We start from the raw sequence: 17042 nt of genomic DNA on the forward strand, positions 1-17042 counted from the left end.
CCTGCGTTGGCCGGACTGTGCCCACAAAATGGATGCCAAACGCCGCTGTGCCGCCCCCTCCCGCCCAGCGACCACGCAGAGGCGCTGCGGAGCCGGGGCATGCGCACTTCTGGCCTGATTGCACGCTGCAGTTCATCACAGCAAATTGATCAGGTCCAGAAGTGCGCATGAAATGTCAGAATGACCCCCATAGTTCTAATTTTATAAATATTTAAGAATGCTGCCACCACCAAAGCGAAAATGTCAGTTAACTCATAAATTGCACAGTGACTTTTTTCCTTTAATTAAGAAAGTTAACGAGAATGACAATGAAATGTGTTATGTTCAATGTGCAGTGCTTTGTCTGTAATTAGCCATGGTGGGAGGTCTTTAAATGTCCAAATATCACAGAATTTTATTTATAGTCTGTATTTTGCCTTCACAACAATATAATTTCCATATTTTGGAGTTTCTGTAATAGGGTGCGATACGAGTTGACTGTGCCAACGGGATCCCAGCAAGTGCTTTATATGTGAATATTAAGTTGTTCCTGAGATTATCTATCTAGGTTTTTTTTTTAATCATCATCAGCTAAGCGTCACAGACTACTCCTGCTTGGCCAAACCAGCCACTTACTGACTTTTTAACTAGTTAAATGTTGTGTCAGTTGTAGGAGGGTAATTGCTCCTTCATCAGCGTCTGGATCCACTTGCATTTGTTGGGCAATGTGTGGCTTCTTCAGTAACTTTTCTGTTTGTATGCATATATTGCAATGGGGTGGTCTTCTGTATGCCGGCGGTCGGGCTCCCGGCGCTCAGTATACCGGCGCCGGGAGCCCGTCAGCCGGCATACCGACACTTATTTTCCCTCGTGGGGGTCCACGACCCCCATAGAGGGAGAATAAAATAGTGTGGCGCGCGTAGCGCGCCACCGTGCCCGTAGCGTGGCGAGCGCAGCGAGCCCGCAAGGGGCTCATTTGCGCTCGCCACGCTGTCGGTAAGCCGGCGGTCGGGCTCCCGGCGCCGGGATGCTGGTCGCCGGGAGCCCGACCGCCGGCCAGCCGTAGTGAACCCATTGCAATGCACTCCTTATTTTGGATCAGGTTTGTTTTGTAGCTGGAAGAGTGTTGATGTAAGATGTGCTCACAGGAACACAGTACAGATTGTTGTCTCACAGAGACAATAAAGACCTTAGTAATGGTTTTATCAGCTAATACATAGCTCTCAGAAAACATGTTTCTTTAAGAGAAAATACAATAAGAACTTTTTTCTTTCTTTCTTTACACCCAGGAGTAAAGGGTATATATCTCCTATAGAGGATGTTCACCCTAATGTCCATAAACTGGCGTATCGATAATGGATGCAAGGTGTGCGGTGCATACAGGACACTGGGTCCAGGGAGGCCCACACACCCAACACCCATTCAGTTATACTCGCCTCTCTGATGACCCAGCGCTGGCTGTATAGCAGCAAATATCACTTGAAAATTGACCATCGTGGCTATTCTCCGGTGATTCACGCATTCGCAATAGAGAGGTCTATGGGAACACAGCACGGGCACCATGTTCCCGGAGACCTGCACATGCGCAGTACAGACTGGCACAATGCCAGAGTCTACTGCAGCGCGGGAGAGGTGTGGTCCCAATTGGAGACGGCACATAGGTGCCCTCCTCTCTTAAAATGCCTGTGTCCATATTCAGCAAATCTGAAAAGTTTACCAAGAAAACAGGTTCTCAACAATACAAAGCTTAACTTTAACTCTCCATAATCATCCTAGTGCACTCTGTTGTGATGTCCTCTTGAGAAACCAGTTGTATAAACAGAAAGTGGCAGCTTTTTGTATAAGTGGTAACACTGAAACAATGTGATGGTCTGCTTATAAGTCCTGTACCAGTTATTACATGGTTGAATTTCCTTGAATTGGTTGGCTGTTTTTGGTGGACTGCTTATTGTACTTGCAAAATAAGATGACTGCGTTTCAGTCCATTCGGCTATATATAATCTGCCAAATACATTTAGAAAAATAACATGTACTGCTATTGATTTACGTGAAACATATACACACGTCTAGTCTCTGCAGCTAGACTTATATTCTTCTCCAGACGCTCCACAGTTGCCACTCCCCTTTGACAAAACCTCCATTGGGTCCCATTTCACTACAGAATCCTCTTCAAACTCCTCACCCTCACATACAAGGCCATCTCTGATTCCACTGCTCCCTACATCTCCAACCTCCTCTCCGTACATACTGTCTCCCGCCCTCTCCAGTATGTCAATGTCCATCGCCCCTCCTCTACACTGGTCATTACATCCCATGTGCAAATTCACGATTTAGCCTGTCCTGTCCCAGTTCAATTGAACAAGCTCTCTCGCACTATTAGACTCTCCCTGACCTTGCAAAGCTTAAAAAAGGAACTGAAAACCCACCTGTTCATTAAAGCGTATCGTTTCGAATAACCTTGTCTCTCCCAACCCCCTGCCTCATGCCTTGGTTATCTCTGCCTCGTTTCTTCCTGCCAACAGGCCACCTTCTGCTTATTCGCTCCTCATGTTACCGGTCTATCTTCCCCCTCCCCCTAGATTGTAAGCTCCTTGGACCAAGGCCCTCTTCCCTCCCTGTTTTCACAACCTCTTCTCTCGCACTTCAGTTTCAGCTTCCGCCTACTGATCAACTGTCTATACCTGCTTCTCCTCTCGCTCGTTATCGTCCATCTCTCCCAACGGGTGCCTTCCCCTAGTAGTACGCCAAGTACTCCTTTTGCTTTCTTACATCTCAGCTGTATGGTGTACTGAGAATTGTGGTGCTAAGTGTTACCTGTGCTCTGTTTTAGTCTTCAAGTTACTGTAATGTTAAGTTCTGTGTAACCTGTTTTCTAATGTCTGCCGTATGTACAGCGCTGCGAAACACTTGTGGTGCCTTTATAAATATAATGTAATAATAATACACATTTGATTGTCAAAAATGTTGCTTTTATAAACAGAAGGAAGCTCTTGTGACAGCCTAATTGAAATCCATGACACTACTCCGTTGTTTCGGGACAAGGTGAATATACTGTATATTTGTTTTGCAAAGATTTATTTTAAGTCTTCTTTTCATATTGCCTAATAAAAACTTTATTTAAAGCTAAATTGTGAAAATGCAATAATAAAGGAGTATGACATGTAAAATACAATTTAATCCAGTATCAAAGAATCTTATGACGTAAAAATATAATGGCATGGTAACTCTTTTGTATGTATTTAAATACAGCATTTTAAGAACTTAGAGGAAGAGATTCCATTTTGCTTAGCTAAATCTGGGTACACACCTGAGCGAAATGTCCGTGGACCCGCCTTCACACCGGCAGAGCAGCCAATTAAGAAAGCATGTACACTTTCTAATCGACCGCTTTATGGGGGTAATTCAGAGTTGATCGCAGCAGCAAATTTGTTAGCAGTTGGCCAAAACTGTGTGCACTGCAGGTGGGGCAGATATAATATGTGCAGAGTGAGTTAGATTTGGGTGGGGTGTGTTTTAACTGAAATCTAAATTGCAGTGTAAAATAAAGCAGCCAGTATTTACCCTGCACAGTAACAGAAAAAAACACCCAAATCTAACTCTCTCTGCAAATGTTATATCTGCCCCCCCCCCGCCCCTCCTGCAGTGCACATGGTTTTGCCCAACTGCTAACAAATGCTACGATCAACTCTGAATTACCCCACGTATGTCAGTCCTCACATCATAGCTGGACAGGCATTTGATTTTGTTTGCCCAGTTGTGACGTGATTCCCTGCAGTAAGTGTATGGGTGGTTGACAGACTGCCCTGTACACACAGCCAGATGCGCTGATATATCCAGTGTCGGCTATGCTGCAGCAGGGCCGATGCAATATTTTTGTGAACAACATCGTTCACAGACAAATCTGGGGGTAAATTTACTAAGATGTGAGTTCTATTTAAGAGGGGATGTTGCCCATAGCAACCAATCAGATTCTACTTCTCATTTATCTAGCACTGTCTAGAAGATAATACCTGGAATCTGATTGTTTGCTATGTGCAACATCTCATTTTAACTAGAGCTCCCATCTTAGTAAATTTACCCCTGGTGTGCAGACCCGCTCACGATATATCAGCCTTTTGCTCATTGTGTACCCAAGTTAAGTTGAGTGTTTTGATGCATACAAACCACAGTCACATAATGGAATGTGTTTCAAAGCAAACAGTTATTTTTTGGATGGCAACATTATTTTTTGGAAAAGGGTCTCCCAAAGCGCAGAAAATAGAGCAGCACCACTAGGTATTTTTTTGTTCTTGTAGTCAATGATCCAATTTCAAAATGTTGAGAAGATTAGAAAACTAATGAGATTTCTTCACAGTTTGTGAGACCAGCGTAACACTGTTGTTTGTTTACAGTTACTAGATGATGATGATGATGGCATTGAGGATTCTATCATTGGTAAGAATGTTAGTGGGTTTTTTTTTTTTGTTTTTTTTTTTTTACTATTCAATCTATATGGAGATCCAAAATTTTTGCTTATTCTTGCTGTAAAGTGGTTTACGAGAAATGTGTCTGAAAATCCCTAAATTAATTCTTACTTTTTCCTCTTAGGAGGAAAAATTGGCAATGATTTGGCGCTGCATAAGGTGAATGTGAAGAGAGTATATTTATACCAACCAACAAGCTGTTTTGTACTGAAGTTTTATGTGAATTTCAGATTTCTTCCACACATTGATTGTAAGCTTGGGACAAAATATTATTGTAAGCTGTTACTTATCCAAATATCTGGGCACTGGTGTATATTCAGGAGCAGGAGAACCATTAAACATTTGTTGATGATTGCAGTCCATTTTCAACAGAAGTCAGGATTTAGGCATTGAATAATTGGAATGTTTTATATTCTGAACCCTCTGGGTATAATGTGTTATATAATGTTCAGAGAGCTGGCATGAAAGTCATTGTCACCTTTCGTCAAGAGACTCAGGTGTAGATACAGAGGCTTGACGTATACAGGGTGACCTAAATCACTCAATGCCTCAGACCGTACAATAGCATCCATTTCTGATAGGACAAAGGAAAGGGTCACAGTCTTCTGATATAGCTTATGCTTAAATTTCCCATTTACTTAGAAATGAAGGAAACAGTCTGAATAGCAGTATATTAAAAATAGGTAGAAAATGCAAGGCTGATGTCAAAATTGTTGTAGCTGTCCAAATAGAGGTGAAGTCCAACACAGACCAGGAAAAATTGATAACTGAAATACAAGTAAATAAGTACAATAAATATGTAAAGGAAAATAGAGAGTTCTCGACAGCAAATAATATAGTACCGTTTTGGGGTCCAGTATGAAATGCCAACAGACGGAACCGGGTCTGGCAGAATGCTGGCAGCGGGGCGGGCGCTAGATAGCCCTTTGCAGATACATTTAATGCCTCATGCTCTAAACTCTAGCGATTTGAGAATGTGCTGTGTGTGTGCATCTCTAAACTTATTTCATTCTATCTTGCTCAGTTCCCCCATTTGATTCTTCATAAGCGATATGGAAGAGGGGGGGGGGGGGGTGTAGTCGAGTTATGAGACCTTTTGTACCTACACAAACCATCACTAGAATGGCACACCACAGAGTATATACATTAAAACCACCTTCATGTATTTATTTAGAGAAAATATGACAAAATGGAAATATCTAAATATATTTAAATCACAAAACATTTGAACAGTGTCATCAGGGAACATAACTGAAATGTCTATTAAAATACATGTAGATGATATAGACTATTGTAACACAACAACATGTTTTTCACGTTGTATAATGCACCCAACTACTTGGCATTACTATGGCTATCTAAACATCATATACAGTCAGGTCCATAAATATTGGGACATCGACGCAATTCTCATATTTTGGGCTCTATACACCACCAGAATGGATTTGAAATGAAACAAACAAGTTGTGCTTTAACTGCAGACTTTCCGCTTTAATTTGAGGTTATTTACATCCAAATCAAGTGAACGGTGTAGGATTTACAACGGTTTCTATATGTACCTCCTACTTTTTAAGGGACCAAAAGTAATGGGACAGTCGACTCAAAAGCTGTTTCATGGACAGTAGTGGCCTATATTCCCTCATTATTTCATCATTAATTAAGCAAGGTAAAAGGTCTTGAGCAGATTCCAGGTGTGACATTTGCATTTGGAATCTGTTGCTGTCGACTCTCAATATGAGATCCAAAGAGCTGCCACTATCAGTGAAGCAAGCCATCATTAAGCTGAAAATGAAAACAAACCCATCAGAGAGATAGCAAAAACATTAGGGGTGGTCAAATTAACTGTTTGGAACATTCTTGAAAAGAAAGAACGCATCGGAGAGCTCAGAAACACCAAAAGACCCGGAAGACCATGGAAAACAACTGTGGTGGATGACAGACAAATTATTTCCATGGTGAAGAAAAACCCCTTCACAACAGTTGCCCAGATCAAGAACACTCTCCAGGAGGTAGGTGTTTAAGTGTCAAAGTCAACAATCAAGAGAAGACTTCACAAGTGAATATAGAGGGTTCACCACTAGATGTAAACCATTGGTGAGCCACAAAAACAGGAAGTCCAGATTAGAGTTTGCCAAACAACATCTAAAAAAGCCTTTACATTTCTGGAACAACATCCTATGGACAGATGAGACAAAGATCAACTTGTACCAGAGTAATGGGAAGAGAAGAGTATGGAGAAGTAAAGGAACTGCTCATGATCCAAAACATACCACCTAATCAGTGAAGCATGGTGGTGGTAGTCTCATGGCGTGGGCATGGAACTGGTTCCTTTGTATTTGTTGATAATGTGATTGCTGACAAAATCAGCATGATGAATTCTGAAGTGTTTCGGGCAATAGTATCTGCTCATATTCAGTCAAATGCTTCAGAACTCATTGGAGGGCGCTTCACAGTGCAGATGGACAATGACCCGAAGCATACTGCGAAAGCATCCAAAGATTTTTTTAAGGCAAATAAGTGGAATGTTATGCAATGGCCAAGTCAATCACCTGACCTGAATCCTATTGAGCATGCATTTCACTTGATGAAGATAAAACTGAAGGGAAAATGCCCCAAGAACAAGCAGGAACTTTAGACATTTGCAGTAGAGGCCTGGCAGAGCATCACCAGGGATGAAACCCAGCATCTGGTGATGTCTATGCGTTCCAAACTTCAGGCTGTAATTGTTGCAAATCCTTTGCAGTCAAAGTATTAAAAAGTGAAAGTTTGATTTAGGATTGTTTAGTTTGTCCCATTACTTTTGGTCCCTTAAAAAGTGGGAGGCACATATAGAAACCGTTGTAATTCCTACACCGTTCACCTGGTTTGGATGTAAATACCCTCAAATTAAAGCGGAAAGTCTGCAGTTAAAGCACATCTTGTTTGTTTCATTTCAAATCCATTGTGGTGGTGTATAGAGCCCAAAATATGAGAATTGGGTCGTTGTCCCAATATTTATGGACCTGACTGTAACTTCCTTTTTTGTGTGTTGTCTCTGCTTTTGGCAGATTTTTGTTTGTTATTACATAACACAATAAAAAAACCCATATAGCTGAGTATTGTTGTCCGCTATCAGTCATAAACTGAAGATAAAGACAAAAGGCATATTTACAGGAACTGAGACACCCATTATGTTGACACATCCATGCACCCTGCCCCACAAAGTTTGGACCATATGTCAAAGGAGATGCCAAATGGTGCAATTAAGTGCCAAGTATTTCAGATGGTTAGAATCACGGGTTGGGGTGTGTTTAATATAGACTCATATTCTTCATCACATAGAGCACCCAGATCCCTCACCCAGCTACAACTGCTATATCCCCCCAACATGAGTGCAGCCTCCAGAAACTGCGCACAAAGGGGGAGTTCTGTTTAAGATGGCATGTTGCCCATAGCAACCAATCAGATTATACTTCTCATTTCTCTCAGCACACTGGCGCCATTTTTTCTTCACAGTGCAGCTGGAAGATAGCTCCCCAGGCTCTCCCCTGTAGTTTTCAGGCTCAAAGGGTTAAAAAGAGAGGGGGGGGCACTAAATTTAGGCGCAATATATGTATACAAGCAGCTATTGGGGGAAAAATCACTCAGCTATAGTGTTAATCCCTGCATTATATAGCGCTCTGGTGTGTGCTGGCATACTCTCTCTCTGTCTCCCCAAAGGACTTTGTGGGGTCTTGTCCTCAGTCAGAGCATTCCCTGTGTGTGTGCGGTGTGTCGGTACGGCTGTGTCGACAGGTTGGATGAGGAAGGTTACGTGGAGGCGGAGCAGAGGCCGATAAATGGGATGTCGCCCCCTGTGGGGCCGACACCTGAGTGGATGGATAGGTGGAAGGTATTAACCGACAATGTCAACTCCTTACATAAAAGGCTGGATGACGTAACAGCTGTGGGACAGACGGCTTCTCAGCCCGCGCCTGCCCACGCGTCTCAAAGGCCATCGGGGGCTCAGAAAAACGCCCGTTACCTCAGATGGCAGACACAGATGTCGACACGGAGTCTGACTCCAGTGTCGACGAGGTTGAGACATATACACAATCCACTAGGAACATCCGTTACATGATCTCGGCAATGAAAAATGTGTTACGCATTTCTGACATGAACCCAAGTACCACATAAAAGGGGTTTTATTTTTGGGGAGAATAAGCAGCCAGTGTTTTGTTCCCCCATCAGATGAATGAATGAAAAGAAGCGTGGGTTCCCCCGATAAGAAACTGGTAATTTCTAAAAAGTTACTGATGTCGTACCCTTTCCCGCCAGAGGATAGGTCACGTTGGGAGATATCCCTTAGGGTGGATAAGGCACTCACACGTTTGTCAAAAAAGGTGGCACTGCCGTCTTAGGATACGGCCACCTTGAAGGAGCCTGCTGATAAAAAGCAGGAGGCTATCCTGAAGTCTGTATATACTGAGACCTGCAATTGCCTCAGCATAAATAGTGCTGCTGCAGCGTGGTCTGATACCCTGTCAGATATTAATACTCTAAGACAGGGATAATATTTTGCTAACATAGAGCATATGAAAGACGTCGTCTTATATATAAAGGATGCACAGAGGGATATTTGCCGGCTTGTATCCAGAATTAATGTAATGTCCATTCTGCCAGGAGGGTATTAGAAACCCAGCAGTGGACAGGTGATGCTGCCTGTAAAAGGCACATGGAAATTGTGCCTTATAAGGGTGAGGAATTGTTTGGGGATGGTCTCTGGGACCTCGTATCCACAGCAACAGCTGAGAAGAAAAAAACTTTACCTCAGGTTTCCTCACAGCCTAAGAAAGCACCGTATTTTCAGGTACAGTCCTTTCGGCTTCAGAAAAGCAAGCGGGTCAAAGGCGCTCCCTTTCTGCACAGAGACAAGGGAAGAAGGAAAAAGCTGCACCAGCAGCCAGTTTCCAGGATCAAAAATCTTCCCCCGCTTCCTCCACAGGTGGAGACAGGTGCGGTAGGGGCGCGTCTCGGGAACTTCAGGGACCAGTGGGCTTGCCCACAGGTGGATCCCTAGGTTCTGCAAATAGTATCACAGGGATACAGGCTGGAGTTCGAGGCGACTCCCCCTCGCCGTTACCTCATATCAGCCTTGCCTGCTGCCTCGGAGAAAGGTAGTACTGGCGGCAATTCACAAGCTGTACTTCCAGCAGGTGAAATCAAGGTACCCCTCCTTCAACAAGGCGGGGGTTACTATTCCAAAATGTTGTGGTACCGAAACCAGACGGTTCGGTGAGACCCATTCTAAAATTGAAAGCCTTGAACACTTATATACGAAGGTTCAAGTTCAAAATGGAATCGCTCAGGGCGATTATTGCAAGCCTGGAGAATTTCAGGGTATCACTGGACATCAAGGATGCTTACCTGCATGTTCCTATTTACCCTCTTCACCAGGAGTACCTCAAAATTGTGGTACAGGATTGTCATTACCAATTCCAGACGTTGCCGTTGGTCTGTCCCCGGCACCGAGGGTATTTACCAAGGTAATGGCCGAAATAATTATCCCGTACTTGGACGATCTCCTTATAAAGGCGAGGTCCAGGGAGCAGTTGTTCGTCGGAGTAGCACTATCTCGGGAAGTGCTACAACAGCACGGCTGGTTTCTGAATATTCCAAAGTCGCAGCTGGTTCCTACGATGCATCTACTGTTCCTGGGTATGGTTCTGGACAGAGAACAGGATAAAAAGGGTTTCTCCTGGAGGAGAAGTCCAGGGAGTTGTCGTCTCTAGACAGAGACCTCCTAATACAGATACAGGTGTCGGTGCATCAATGCACGCGAGCCCTGGGAAAGATGGTAGCTTCTTACGAAGAAATTCCATTCGCCAGTTTCCATGCAAGGACCTTCCAGTGGGATCTGTGGGACAAGTGGTCCGGGTCGCATCTTCAGATGCATCGGCGGATAACCCTGTCTCCAAGGGCCAGGGTGTTGCTGTTGTGGTGGCTCCAGAGTGCTCATCTTCTAGGGGGCCGCAGATTCGGCATACAGGACTGGGTCCTGGTGACCACGGATGCCAGCCTTCGAGGCTGGGGGGCAGTCACACAGGGAAGAAACTTCCAAGGCTATGGAAAAGTCAGGAGACTTCCCTACACATAAATATTCTGGAACTAAGGGCCATTTTCAATGCCCTAAGTCAGGCTAGACCCCTGCTTCAACACCGGCCGGTGCTGATCCAGTCAGAGCAGGATGGCGTTGGCAGAAGCCACAAGGATTCTCCGATGGGCGGAAAATCATATGTTAGCACTGTCAGCAGTGTTCATTCCCGGAGTGGACAACTGAGAAGCAGACTTTCTCAGAAGACACAACCTGCACCCGGGAGAGTGGGGACTTCATCCAGAAGTCTTCCAAATGATTGTACACCGTTGGGAAAGGCCACAGGTGGACATAATGGCGTTCCGCCTCAGCAAACCGCTACAAAGATATTGCGCCAGGTCAAGGGACCCTCAGGCGATAGCTGTGGACGCACTGGTAACACCGTGGGTGTACCAAGTGGTGTATGTGTTTCCCTTCTCTGCCTCTCTTACCCAGGGTAATGAGAATAATAAGAAGGAGAGGAGTAAGAACTATACTCATTGTTCCGGGTTGGCCAAAAAGAGCTTGGTACCCAGAACTCCAAGAACTGATCTCAGAGGACCCATGGCCTCTGCCGCTCAGACAGGACCTGCTGCAGCAGGGGGCCTGTCTGTTCCAAGACGTACCGAGGCTGCGTTTGACGGCCTGGCGGTTGAACGCCGGATCCTGAAGGAAAAGGGCATTCCGGAGGAAGTTATCCCTAAGCTATTTAAAGCTAGGACAGAAGTGAACGCAAACCATTATCACCGCATATGGCGGAAATATGTTGCGTGCTGTGAGGCCAGGAAGGCCCCAAAGGAGAAATTTCGGCTAGGTCGATTTCTGCACTTCCTACAGTCAGAGGTGACTATGGGCCAAAAATTTAGTTCCATTAAGGTCCAGATTTCGGCTCTATCGATTTCTTCCAAAATAGAACTGGCTTCACTGCCTGAAGTTCAGACTTTTGTCAAGGGAGTGCTGCATAGTCTGCCCCCGTTTGTGCCTCAAGTAGCACCGTGGGATCTCAACGTGGTGTTGGATTTCCTGAAGTCGCATTGAGTTGAGCCACTTAAATCCGTGGAGCTACAATACCTCACGTGGAAAGTGGTCATGCTGTGGGCCTTGGCGTCGGCCAGGCGTGTATCAGAATTGGCGGCTTTGTCATACAAAAGCCCTTATCTGTATTTTATATGGCTAAGGCGGAATTGAGGACTCGTTCCGAATTCCTTCCTAAGGTGGTATCAGTTTTTCATGTGAACCAACCTGTTGTGGTGCCTGCGGCTACTTGGGACTTGGAGGGTTCCAAGTTACTGGACGTAGTCAGGGCCCTGAAAAGTATATGTTTCCAGGACGGCTGGAGTCAGGAAAACTGACTCGCTATTTATCCTGTATGCACCCAACAAGCTGGGTGCTCCTGCTTCTAAGCAGACTATTGCTCGCTGGATCTGTAGCACGATTCAACTTGCACATGCTGCGGCTGGACTGCCGCACTCTAAATCTGTAAAAGCCCATTCCACGAGGAAAGGGGCTCTTCTTGGGCGGCTGCCCGAGGGGTCTCGGCTTTACAATTTCTGCCGAGCTGTTACTTGGTCGGGTTCAAACACTTTTGCAAGAGTCTACAAGTTTGATACCCTGGCTGAGGAGGACCTAGAGGTTGCTCATTCGGTGCTGCAGAGTCATCCGCACTCTCCCGCCCGTTTTGGGAGCTTTGGTATAATCCCCATGGTCCTTACGGAGTCCCAGCATCCACTTAGGACGTCAGAGAAAATAAGATTTTACTCACCGGTAAATCTATTTCTCGTAGTCCGTAGTGGATGCTGGGCGCCCATCCCAAGTGCGGATTGTCTGCAATACTTGTTTATAGTTATTTCTTAACTAAAGGGTTATTGTTGAGCCATCTGTTGAGAGGCTCAGTTATATTTCATACTGTTAACTGGGTATAGTATCACGAGTTATACGGTGTGATTGGTGTGGCTGGTATGAGTCTTACCCGGGATTCAAAAATCCTTCCTTATTGTGTCAGCTCTTCCGAGCACAGTATCCTAACTGAGGTCTGGAGGAGGGTCTTAGTGGGAGGAGCCAGTGCACACCAGGTAGTCCTAAAGCTTTCTTTAGTTGTGCCCAGTCTCCTGCGGAGCCGCTAATCCCCATGGTCCTTACGGAGTCCCAGCATCCACTACGGACTACGAGAAATAGATTTACCGGTGAGTAAAATCTTATTTTCTGAGATTAAACCTGTTAATACCAAGAGGGTTTATATGTTTGGGGAGAAAAAGCAGCCAGTGACTTTTCCCCCATCTGATGAACTAAATGAATTATGTGAAGAAGCGTGGAGTTCCCCTGATAAGAAACTAGTGATTTCTAAGAGGTTACTGATGGCGTACCCTTTCCCGCCAACGGACAGGTTACGTTGGGAAACATCCCCTAGGGTGGACAAGGCGCTGACACGCTTATCTAAAAAGGTGGCCCTGCCGTCTCAGGATACGGCCGCCCTAAAGGAGCCTGCGGATAGAAAGCAGGAAGCTATCCTGAAGTCAGTGTACATACACTCTGGTACTCTACTGAGACCTGCTATTGCTTCAGCCTGGATGTGTATCTGTCCATGCTGCTACAGCACTACTCTGTCAGACGACATAGATTCCCTCGACAGGGATACTGTTTTGCTAACCCTGGGCCATATAAAAGACGTCGTCTTATATATGCGGGATGCTCAGAGGGACATTTGCCTGCTGGGCTCTAGAATTAATGCTATGTCCATTTCTGCCAGGAGGGTCTTATGGACTCGGCAATGGACAGGAGATGCTGATTCTAAAAAACACATGGAGGTTTTGCTTTATAAGGGTGAGGAATTGTTTGGGGACGGTCTCTCGGACCTCATGTCCACAGCGACAGCTGGAAAGTCGACTTTCTTGCCTCAGGTTTCCTCACAGCCTAAGAGAGCACCGTATTATCAAATGCAGTCCTTTCGTTCTCAGAAAGGCAAGAGGGTCAGGGGCGCATCCTTTCTTGCCAGAGGCAGGGGTAGAGGTAAGAAGCTGCACCATGCAGCCAGTTCCCAGGAACAAAAGTCCTCCCCTGCTTCCACTAAGTCCACCGCATGACGTTGGGGCTCCACAGGTGGAGCCAGGTGCGGTGGAGGCGCGTCTCCGAAACTTCAGCAACCAGTGGGTTCGCTCACAGGTGGATCTCTGGGCTGTACAAATTGTATCTCAGGGATACAAGCTGGAATTCGAAGCGACTCCCCCCCCGCCGTTACCTCAAATCAGCCTTGCCAGGTTCCCCCATGGAAAGGGAGGTAGTACTGGCGGCAATTCACAAGCTGCACCCCCAGCAAGTGATTGTCAGGGTCCCCCTCCTTCAACAGGGAAGGGGTTACTATTCCACACTGTTTGTGGTACCGAAACCGGACGGTTCGGTGTGACCCATTCTGAATTTAAAATCCTTGAACACTTATATAAAGAAATTCAAGTTCAAAATGGAATCGCTCAGAGCGGTTATTGCAAGCTTGGAAGAGGGGGATTTTATGGTGTCGCTGGACATCAAGGATGCTTACTTGCATGTCCCCATTTACCCACTTCACCAGGAGTACCTCAGGTTTGTGGTACAGGACTGTCATTACCAGTTCCAGACGTTGCCATTTGGCCTGTCCACGGCACCGAGGATATTTACCAAGGTAATGGCCGAAATGATGAGACTCCTTCGGAAGAAGGGAGTCATAGTTATCCCGTACTTGGACGATCTCCTCATAAAGGCTAGGTCCAGAGAGCAGTTGTTGATCAGCGTAGCACTCGCTCGGGAAGTGTTGCAACAGCACGGCTGGATTCTGAATGTTCAAAAGTCGCAGCTGATTCGTACGACGCGTCTGCTTTTCCTGGGCATGATTCTGGACACAGAACAGAAGAAGGTGTTTCTCCCGGTGGAGAAGGCCCAGGAATTAGCATCTCTGGTCAGGGACCTCCTGAAACCAAAACAGGTATCGGTGCATCACTGCACGCGAGTCCTGGGAAAGATTGTGGCTTCATACGAAGCCATTCCCTTTGGCAGGTTCCATGTAAGGATCTTTCAGTGGGATCTGTTGGACAAGTGGTCCGGATCGCATCTTCAGATGCATCATCTGATCACCCTGTCCCCAAGGGCCAGAGTGTCTCTTCTGTGATGGCTGCAGAGTGCTCACCTTCTCGAGGGCCGCAGGTTCGGCATACAGGATTGGGTCCTGGTGACCACGGATGCAAGCCTCCGAGGATGGGGGGCAGTCACTCAGGGAAGAAACTTCCAAGGGCTGTGGTCAAGTCTGGAGATTTCTCTACACATAAATATACTGGAACTAAGGGCCATTTACAACGCCCTGAGTCAAGCAGAGCCCCTGCCCAGTGCTGATTCAGTCAGACAAGATCACAGCGGTCGCCCATGTAAACCGCCAGGGCGGCACAAGAAGCAGGATGGCATGGCGGAAGCCACAAAGATTCTTCGGTGGGCGGAGAATCACGTGCAAGCACTGTCAGCAGTGTTCATTCCGGGAGTGGACAAGTGGGACGCAGACTTCCTCAGCAGACACGACCTCCACCCGGGAGAGTGGGGACTTCATCAAGAAGTTTTCGCACAGATTGCAAAGCGATGGGAACTGCCACAGGTGGACATGATGGCGTCCCGCTAAAAAGATATTGCGCCAGGTCAAGGGACCCTCAGGCGATAGCTGTGGACGCCCTAGTGACACCGTGGGTGTACCAGTCGGTATATGTGTTTCCTCCTCTTTCTCTCATACCCAAGGTACTGAGAATAGTAAGAAAGAGAGGAATAAGAACAATACTCATTGTTCCGGATTGGCCAAGAAGGACTTGGTACCCGGAACTGCAAGAAATGCGCACAGAGGACCCATGGCCTCTGCCTCTCAGACAGGACCTGCTGCAACAAGGGCCCTGTCTGTTCCAAGACTTACCGCGGCTGCGTTTGACGGCATGGCGGTTGAACGCCGGATCCTAGCGGAAAAAGGCATTCCGGATGAAGTTATTCCTACGCTGATAAAGGCTAGGAAGGACGTGACCGCAAAGCATTATCACCGTATATGGCGAAAATATGTTGCTTAGTATGAGGCCAGAAAGGCCCCTACAGAGGAATTCCAGTTGGGTCGATTCCTGCACTTCTTATAGTCAGGGGTGACTATGGGCCTAAAATTGGGGTCCATAAAGGTCCAGATTTCGGCCCTATCCATTTTCTTTAAAAAAGAACTGGCTTCACTGCCTGAGGTTCAGACGTTTGTTAAGGGAGTGCTGCATATTCAGCCCCCTTTTGGGCCACCAGTGGCACCCTGGGATCTTAACGTTGTGTTGGATTTCCTAAAATCCCACTGGTTTGAGCCACTTAAGACCATGGAACTAAAGTATCTCACGTGGAAAGTGGTCATGCTGTTGGCCTTAGCATCGGCTAGGCGTGTATCGGAATTGGCGGCTTTGTCATGTAAAAGCCCATATCTGATCTTCCATATGTACAGGGCAGAATTGAGGACTCGTCCCCAATTTCTCCCAAAGGTGGTATCATCGTTTCATTTGAACCAACCTATTGTGGTGCCTGCGGCTACTCGGGACTTGGAGGACTCCAAGTTGCTGGACGTAGTCAGGGCTTTGAAAATATAGGTTTCCATAACGGCTGGAGTCAGGAAGACGGACACGCTGTTTATCCTGCATGCACCCAACAAGCTGGGTGCTCCTGCTTCAAAGCAAACTATTGCTCGCTGGATCTGTAGCACGATTCAGCTGGCTCATTCTGCGGCTGGATTGCCGCATCCAAAATCAGTAAAAGCCCATTCCACAAGGAAGGTGGGCTCTTCTTGGGCGGCTGCCCGAGGGGTCTTGGCTTTACAGCTTTGCCGAGCGGCTACTTGGTCGGGTTCAAACACCTTTGCAAAGTTCTACAAGTTTGATACCCTGGCTGAGGAGGACCTTGTGTTTGCTCATTCGGTGCTGCAGAGTCATCCGCCCTCTCCCGCCCGTTTGGGAGCTTTGGTATAATCCCCATGGTCCTTACGGAGTTCCCAGCATCCACTAGGACGTCAGAGAAAATAAGAATTTACTCACCGGTAATTCTATTTTTCGTAGTCCGTAGTGGATGCTGGGCCCCCGTCCCAAGTGCGGACTTTCTGCAGTACGTGTATATAGTTATTGCTTAAATAAGGGTTATTGTTATGAGCCATCCGTTAAGTGAGGCTCAGTTGTTGTTCATACTGTTAACTGGGTAAGGTTATCACAAGTTGTACGGTGTGATTGGTGTGGCTGGTATGAGTCTTACCCTGGATTCCAAATCCTTTCCTTGTAATGTCAGCTCTTCCGGGCACAGTTTCCCTAACTGAGGTCTGGAGGAGGGGCATAGAGGGAGGAGCCAGTGCACACCAGATAGTACCTAATCTTTTCTTTAGAGTGCCCAGTCTCCTGCGGAGCCTGTCTATTCCCCATGGTCCTTACGGAGTTCCCAGCATCCACTACGGACTACGAGAAATTGAATTACCGGTGAGTAAATTCTTATTTTCTGCTTTCTGA

The 17042-nt window shown here is 46.3% G+C and overlaps 1 protein-coding gene across 4 annotated transcripts in view; it reads left to right on the top strand.

The window, feature by feature from the left end:
* The window catches only part of LOC135037868 (uncharacterized), a 444500-nt gene that overhangs the window by 237949 nt on the left and 189509 nt on the right, over positions 1-17042 (top strand). For all 4 annotated transcript variants that reach the window (XM_063954589.1, XM_063954587.1, XM_063954588.1 and 1 more), the window contains 3 exons: positions 2960-3021; positions 4371-4413; positions 4567-4601. In XM_063954589.1, the coding sequence (XP_063810659.1) occupies positions 2960-3021; positions 4371-4413; positions 4567-4601 (140 nt within the window). The remainder of the gene's footprint in view (positions 1-2959; positions 3022-4370; positions 4414-4566; positions 4602-17042) is intronic.

The sequence above is a fragment of the Pseudophryne corroboree genome, chromosome 2 (assembly GCF_028390025.1).
Source record: "Pseudophryne corroboree isolate aPseCor3 chromosome 2, aPseCor3.hap2, whole genome shotgun sequence".
In the NCBI taxonomy this organism is placed as follows: domain Eukaryota; kingdom Metazoa; phylum Chordata; class Amphibia; order Anura; family Myobatrachidae; genus Pseudophryne; species Pseudophryne corroboree.